The sequence below is a fragment of the Malus sylvestris genome, chromosome 3 (genome assembly GCF_916048215.2).
Source record: "Malus sylvestris chromosome 3, drMalSylv7.2, whole genome shotgun sequence".
Taxonomy (NCBI): domain Eukaryota; kingdom Viridiplantae; phylum Streptophyta; class Magnoliopsida; order Rosales; family Rosaceae; genus Malus; species Malus sylvestris.
In genome coordinates, this window is record NC_062262.1 from 6,157,083 (window position 1) to 6,165,220 (window position 8,138).

At 36.7% G+C, this 8,138-nt stretch overlaps 1 protein-coding gene and 1 long non-coding RNA gene across 2 annotated transcripts in view; one reads left to right on the forward strand and one right to left on the reverse strand.

Moving 5' to 3' along the window:
* Window positions 1-5,236: 5,236 nt before the first annotated feature.
* LOC126615993 (uncharacterized) lies at window positions 5,237-5,806 on the forward strand. The gene has a single exon (XM_050283950.1). It carries the CDS (start codon window positions 5,237-5,239, stop codon window positions 5,804-5,806), a length of 570 nt encoding a protein of 189 aa, XP_050139907.1.
* Window positions 5,807-8,124: 2,318 nt separating this feature from the next.
* The window catches only part of LOC126616016 (uncharacterized), a 937-nt gene continuing 923 nt past the window's right edge, over window positions 8,125-8,138 (reverse strand). Inside the window, exon 2 of the long non-coding RNA XR_007620961.1 lies at window positions 8,125-8,138. This exon is cut by the window's right edge and continues 140 nt beyond it. This is a non-coding gene — a long non-coding RNA (uncharacterized LOC126616016).

The window sequence follows — 8,138 nt, forward strand, 5'->3', positions numbered from 1 at the left end:
CCTTAAATTGCTATTCTCCAATCACTTTTCTTCGCTAAATGTCGCTTCCTCCGTTTAATTTATTACATGTAAAATAACCAAAATTTTGAGCATGAGGTGCGTGAACCCTTTTTTTGTCAAATAATATATTTTGTTAAATTAGATGTTAGATTAGCTACCGACGGAGAACCAATGCTATCATGCAAGGGCTCAATTCCTTTCCACCATTGTGGTAAAGGACCACTTACAGGTGCATGAATCTTGGACTATTCTCTTTAAATTTGACATTGGTGACCTACATGTGCTGACCCATCGGAAATGGAATTTCTACGGTGATAAACCAATCTTCATTACTGAAAACGTATCTGTGAAATTGATCAGGATTGAATGTGTTAAAGAAGAGAAGCCTGTTTGCAGTCGCTCTTATAGCCTGAATGAGGTGCCGTTAAGTAATATATCTCTGACGCAGTTTGAATTCATCACCCTATAAGGGTGCGTTTGGTACGTGGGACGGGACGGGACGGAACGGGACGAGGCGTTCCGTCCCGCGTTTGGTGCGCCAAAAATGGGTGGAACGGGCTGTTCCACGGGACAGATTTTGAGTGTTTTTGCGTTCCACCTCCCCCCCTGGAACGGGTTTGTTCCACGTTTGTGGAACGCAATGTTTTACCATTTTAAGACAAATATACCCCATGTCTTTTTCAAAAATTACACCTTCGTTCCGTCCCGTCCCGTCCCGTCCCGTCCCGTTCCGTCCCGTCCCGTCCCGTCCCGTCCCGTCCCGTTCCGTCCCGTCCCGTCCCGTTCCGTTCCGTTCCGTCTGCGTACCAAACGCACCCTTAGTGTCTTTTTGTCAGGAGTTTAGTTTCATTTGTTTCTAACTAACCTTGCTTTATGTAGATTTGGTAGTCTTTCTATTCCTGCAATTCTGTATGAAGACTTTCGTTATCCCAATCCTATTTCTTAATTCTTACATCTACAACATCTTTGATCCGATCGAAATAGGATTTGGTTTTTTTTTTTTATATTTATTTCAATGGCCAGTAATTTTTTATTTCACCAGGTGGTTTGCTACCCGTTTATTTGGGACAGGGCATACCTTATTAACCTAAAAGTTTAGGACGTGCTTAATTTGACCTTGAGGTGACAATGAGTCACTCATCCATCACATAATCAATCTATTTAATGTCTTACTTAGTTATAAGTCGATGCTACTAGAAGTATTTTAGGGCTTGTTTACTAATCTGTAATCAAAATGAGAGGAATTGAATTGATGGGGAGTTGGAATTGAATTCTTGTTGTAACTGTTTACTAAAGTTATCTGGAATTGGAGTAAAAATAGTATTGATTTCGTATAAGTTGTTTACTAATTTACTGGAATCGAAATACCATCCAATACAATTACTAAAATGCCTTTATCGAAAATAATAAATTGTATTATTATTTATATATACTAATTAATAAAAACATTTATTTATTAAAAGAGAGAAAATAAATAAATAAAAAATAAAAGAAATCCTAATCAATCTTATCCCTTTTTCTCTTTCGTCAAAAAAAAAAAAAAACTTAGGGCTTGTTTGGTATCCTATTTGAAATTTTTTATAATTTCTCAAAACATTTCTTAAGAATTTTTCTTGAAAACAATTTTCTTTAAGACTAAAACTGGACAAAAAGATTCATAAAAAGGGGGTCGAGAGAGAAATAGGAGAGAGGAGAAAAGAAAGTAAGAGATGATCGGAGGGAAGAGAAAGAAGTGAGAAGATCGGAGGAGATAGAGAGGAAGATGAGTGAGAGAAAGAATCGAGAGAATGAAGAGAGCGGATTGGAGGAGAGACGAAAAAAGTTAAAAAAAAAAAAGAGAAGGGGGAGAGAGAAAGAAGAAAAGAGAGATAGATTTGGAGTGAGAGGGAATGAGGGAGAGAAAAGAAATGAGTGAGTTTAAGTTTAAAAACTCTAAAAACTCATTTTTTGTGTTTTTAGATAATAAACTATATTTTTGAGTTAGTCTTGAGTTCAGTTTTTAAAAATAATCATACGAAACAAGTTTTTAAGGCCTAAAACTTGAAAATTGTTTTTGAGTTTAAAAAGTTGGATTCAAATAGAATACCAAACAGAGTCTTATCTTTCTATTCATAGAAACCCACTCCTCATCGCCATCGTAACTCTCTCTCTCTCAATCCATTGCGTTATAATTTCAAGATTATCTGTTTCAAGTTCACGGCATCTAATGGCAAGTGGATTTTGGTTGGGTTGATGGCCTGGGGTGGTTGCGATGATCAGGGAAGGAGTGGCATTGGTCAAGGGCGCTGGGCAACAGAGGATGGATCTGCTCTGGTAATGAGAAGGGTAGTGTAGGAATATTGAAAATAAAGTGAGGGTATAATTGGTTGAAGATTTGCATTCCGGATTCCTCATAACACTTGGAATTGGATTACCACTTACATCTAAGAAATCCAATTCCACCAATAAAAGGAATTGAATTCCAAAATTTGTGTGGGCCCCACTGCTTTTTTAATTCTTCAATATTTAGTAATTAACACCGAAGTACTCTGTAATCGAAATTCAATTCCACATTTTCATTCCAATTACGGATATAAACACGCCCTCAGTATATTTTGCTGCAACAGATAACTTGGATTCCAGATGTTTAGAAAATCTGCTCTACATATCTAGACCTAGATAGCTCACCTAGCATAAGGTCGCTTGTAAACATTTGGTAGTTTAGGGACTTTGGAGCTTGGATCAAGAATGCTTTAAGACACAAGAAATTCAAAATGGCATTGCATTTTAGCAACTCATATTTCTTGTCGCCATAGCTATGGAAGTGTCGTATGGTGGCTTTTACAGAATCACCTTGTAGAGTTCCAGTAGCAATACCCGAAAATATTGAATCTTATTTTCCACTTGGGTATATAGCTTTGAGAGTTGTAACTCAAGTTCATATTGGCAGTATCTTACAGATTTTAATTTGTGGGCAGTGAAGTCAAATCTTGATGGTGTTAAATTTGAAGAGTGTGTTCTTTCAGTTCTTTGGTGCATTTTTATAAGACCCTTTTATTATTGCCGTTCATTTTGGCATAAATTAAACAACTGAATTGCTAGCTGAGAGTAAAACTAATGTATAACAAATGGCCGAAGGAAATAGACCTAAGGAATACAAAAGGGCGCATCAATAATTTACAGATTAGGTGTATGTGCTCTGTTTTGGATCCATGATACCTTGTCGAAAAAAGTGTGGCGTCCCAATTTAAACTCACTGGTTTGTTATGATATATGATGGATTTTAGCGCCGTTTGGGCTTCCAAAACTACATTTTAAATTCTATAATAAAAATCGGATCATTCGATTTAAGTATGATTAATGTTGTTCTTATTCCCAAAACCCTTGAGCCTTTCCGAGGCTGTTTTTGAGTCTATTTAATCCATTTGGCTCCCAATGTAATGCATCAATTTAGAAATAATCAAGACAACCTTTCGGTTTTATCCCAATCTCTAGTGGATTCCACAAACCTTTATTCTTCAAGATTTACGTTTGTAATCCTTTATGCTCGTGCTGCATCAAAAACTGTTTACCTGATTCGAAATAAAATGGAAGCCATATCCGTGCAAGAAAGAGACATAATTTGTTGAGGCAGGTGGGAATTTCAACAACTCAAAGAAAAAGACCGCGCATGACCACACCACTTCCAACTCAAGGTCCGGTGCCAATATGCTGACTTCCTAGAAGCGAAGGGTAGTACTTTCCGCCATTGGAAAACTGGTGGGTGCATTCCAGCAAGTCGTATTCCACTTTTAGAGACTAGTAAAACATTAATATCGTTCACATCCGTTGTAGCAAAAACAAATTGATAACTTTCAATATGGGCTTCGACTCTGATAGTGGAATACATTAGGTTTCTAAAAGCCCTCACTACATTTTGGTACAAAATTAAAACTTAAGAGCTAGTTTGATAACCAATTTGTTTTAAGTTTTTTATTTTATTTTTAATTATATAGATTGATGAAAAATATGTGATCTGAAGATCAATGAAGATAGGCGAAGGATAGATGGTGAAAGTAGTGTGAATCGATGTTCTAAAAAGCAGTCTAGACAGCTAACCAGTACCACGATTAATTACTAAAAGGTTAGAAAATTAAGTATGGCAGCTACTTGGATCTAGGCAGAATAAGTGTTTGTTTTGTTTTTTTTTTAATTAACTTTGAGTCTTGACTCACCATTTCCCAGACAACAAAAAAGGAAACCAAGAATGCGATGTGGTCGTCTCTCTTTGCGATAGTTCTTTGATGTTTTCAATAAATCGTAGTACTTTATATAATTTATTTATATTTATATTTTTCATTTTAAGTTTCCCCATTACAAGTATAATCTTTGCTTATTTTTTTAAAAATATGTATATACACTTATTTGTATGTCATATAATAAATTTAATTAAGATAAAAAAAAACCTTAGGCCACTAGTTAGAACCCTACCCGCCGCTCGATAATGACCTAGCGATATTTAAAACATTGGTGTGAAGGGAATATGTTTGGAAATCAAACACAAAATTTCTTGATTATGCTCCCTCAGCTGATTTTCAGAACGCCCTTTTGATTATTTCTTCGAATGGTGTAAAGCCCAAGTTTGGATGTTATAATCCACAACCCTTAGGTTCCATAAACTTTCCGGAGGCCGGATGAGGCGCTGAAGTTCCAGGTTAGGGGTCCATGTCCCCACGCTCATAGGTCGCCTATCGTAACCTCGCTTAATAGGGCTCGATCCTCCTAAGCTGCTAACCGAACACGACGAAATGGGCTAAAAGAAACTCCTCTAATACTATCAATTTGAATTTTTTAGATTCTTCTAACATCATATATATTGATAAGTAAATATGGATGTAAATGAATCTGTAAAAAAACAAATGAAATGACTTAAATTAATCCTTGCGATGTAATGAAAAAATCCTTTTGATAAGCATGCATAACTTTTGGTTATATTGGAGTTTCTAGAAATGAGGAGTTGGTTAATGAAACTAGAATAGGTTAGGTGGTTTGCATCCAGTGTGTTATCAGTTAGTACGTTAAAGAAAAAACAAAAACTAAAGAACCAGAAAACTAGTCATGTCAAAAGAAATAGGTTTCTTTACCTTCTACACTCCTAAATTTAGACCCATACCCGCTCCTTGAGTTGTTTATAAATATGATCTCCGTTCATCCATTCCATAAATCAAACAAATATTTGTAATCACTTCATCAATTTAAGAAACATACACCTTGAGAAATGGACTCCTCAATCGGATATGCAACTTTCATTGCATCATTGCTCTTATGTCTTTCATCGTCTCCAACACCATTTGCAAATGCAAGAGCGTCTCCATTAATTAGAAGCGTTTGCAAGCAAACCCAAGACCAATTCGGCTACAACTACAAGCAATGCGTAAAATCTCTTTGGAAAGATATTCCAACTCGATCAGCATCTAATCTCAAAGATCTTGACACAGCCATTCTTAAATTAGCACTAACAAACGCACAACAAAGCAAAGCTTTCTTTGTCAATGCGCTCAACACCACCGGCAACAATATTGTTAAGGACTCTGGAGCAGTAAAACAATGTGCAGATTCATATGATTTTGCAGTAGACGGTTTCGCTTTCTCAATGCGAGGGATCAAAGATAATGACAAATCAGTCTCCCAAATACTCACACAAGTACAAGACGAAATTGTTCGTTGCGGAAAAGCATTGACCTCTACCGAAATTGAACTTCCTTATTTAGTATCTTCGACAAACTTTTTGACCATGTTATATAGGGATGTTGCATTCCTCATTACTTCCCAGTTATTCCATATCTAGAAAAGGCACGTGAACAATGTATTAAATTTAGCCGCATTACTTGAATACTAAATAATATACATATGATTACTCTATATTTAATTTGTAAAAGAAAAGAAAATGAAAAATTACTGTAAGAAAAGAAAAAGTTGTTTTAATATTGAATCCTTCTGTGTTGCTCTTTTGGTTGTCCATAGTACACACATACCCAAATATACTATACATTGAATTCTTAAGAACACAATTTGCCATGCATCTTCAATCTTGACAGCATAAGTGGAAACTTTCAAACTATAATTCTTTTATTGATTATTCAAATTTGAATAGATGAAGAAAAAAATGCATGGCAATGTGCATATATAACCATGATAGCATTTCCGATGACCGCACTACATGGAGTCACATTGATACTGATACAATTACACTTTTAAGTTTTGAGGTTCGGATTTTCTTTTTCTCCACTTTTTTACTGCTTTCAGTTTTCAATGAGTTTTGGGTACACAATCATACCAAAAAAAGCCAATTGTTAAGAAAGAGTTCTAAAGTTTGGTCACATCGAGCATCCTTCCGTTGATAGGATACACGGGTCAAAGTGAAGACTTAAGTTCAGAGACGAAGTTGGCTCCCTCATTGAATTGTCGCGGTGCTGTGGAATCTCGACCTCCATCTCTATTCGTGCTAGAAAGAAACAAAATTTGTTAAGGCAGGTGGGAATTTGAACAATTCAAAGAAAAAACCGCGTTCCACCACATTATTCCCGGTTCAATCCTCGGTCCAGAAATCTGAATCGGGACGATTGAACCGATCTTGGACCGGTCGAGATCACCAAGTGAGCCACGGGAGTGGGCTGTGCCACGTGCAAGGCTCGTGGGCATGGTGCGGCGCTAGGAACGCATTAGATTTGGGCTGAGGAAATGGTCAGCGCAGCTTGGGCCTGTGCTGCTTGGGTAACGGTTTGGGCCTGCTCGCGCTGGGCTTAGCTCGACTGCCCGGCAGTGTGAGCTGCAGATTGGGCCGCCTGCTGGGCTACTTACGTGACTGCTACCAGCGTCTGGGCATGGGTTTGGGCTGCTGTAGTGGCAACACATAAGGCCATGGTCTACTGCCATGGAGTTGGCCCATTCCCCACTGCCATAGTGGTCCCCGTGGTTGCCATGGTGGTGGTGCTCGGTGGTGGCAAAATTGCTCCTCTTGTCGCCACGTTGAGCTTTGTGGATCGTCGTGGTGGGGCTACATCGCAATCTCCATCACTTGATCCGGATCTTTGAATGAAGGAAGTTTCGTTCGTTGTGGTTTCCAAATTTCTTGGCATTGTACTTTTCTTTTACGTTTATTCAAAGAATTTTTTATATGAAAAAATTATAGGAATAAGAACGTACGCAAAATTTACGAATGAACAAAAAATGAGAAACCTTGAATGCGAGAGTCTACTTTGAGCGTGTGAACCAAACTATCAATGAAAACACCAATTTGTGGTTGCACATTTCCGCCTTCTTCTTCTTGGCCGAAGAACCTCCAATGCCAAAGTTAGAATTTGAGAGAGAAAGTGTTTAGAGAATTTTTGGAGAAGAATGAACTTAGGTTTTTGGGAGAAATGAGAGCTAATTATAGGGGTGTGGTTGGCCCTTATTTGGAGAAAAGGGGTCCGGCCACTTATGGTTATTTTTGGGTGTAATTGAAAGATTTTATGTCAAATTTGCAATCAATTAGAAAATTAATTAATTAATTAGGAAATTAATCAATTAATTTAGGTAATTAATCATAATTTGAATGAATAATTGAGGGTTGCCTTGTGGGAAGGATTTGATGAGGATGGATGAATTAGATTTTGAATAAATACCTATTTTGATCACCTTTGACCTTGATTGAGTCGTGATTGTCCACTGCGTGGAAGTTTCGGTGTAGCTCGAGGGTAATTTTGTCGTTTTCATCCAAAAGGACACGCCTTCATAATTTTAATGATTATTTTTTACTCCACATTATATGCTTGAGACTTAATGAAATGACGTAAAATAAAAAAAAAAATATTTGCATATATCAAACTATAATTAAAAAGGTTTTTACATGTAAGAAGTCAACTAAAATTTAAAATTTGGTACTTTTATAAGCATGGATAAAACTAGAGCACAGAAGTTTCCCAAAAGAAATTTCTTTATCAGTTAAATTAAGGCTAACTAATGATCATTATTATAATCGAAGGATTGATTGTTAAGAGAACTGCGTAAAGAAACAAGGGAACAACAAAAACACTGTTGAACAAAAAGAGTATCCAAGATAACTCTAATGATCCCAAGAAGAAGAAAATAAAGCACACTCTAAAGAAAGCTCACAAAAAACACTAATTAGCAAAGCT

What these genes read in the sequence shown, in the direction of transcription:
- LOC126615993 (XM_050283950.1), top strand. Translation starts at nt 5,237, where the DNA reads ATGGACTCCTCAATCGGATATGCAACTTTCATTGCATCATTGCTCTTA.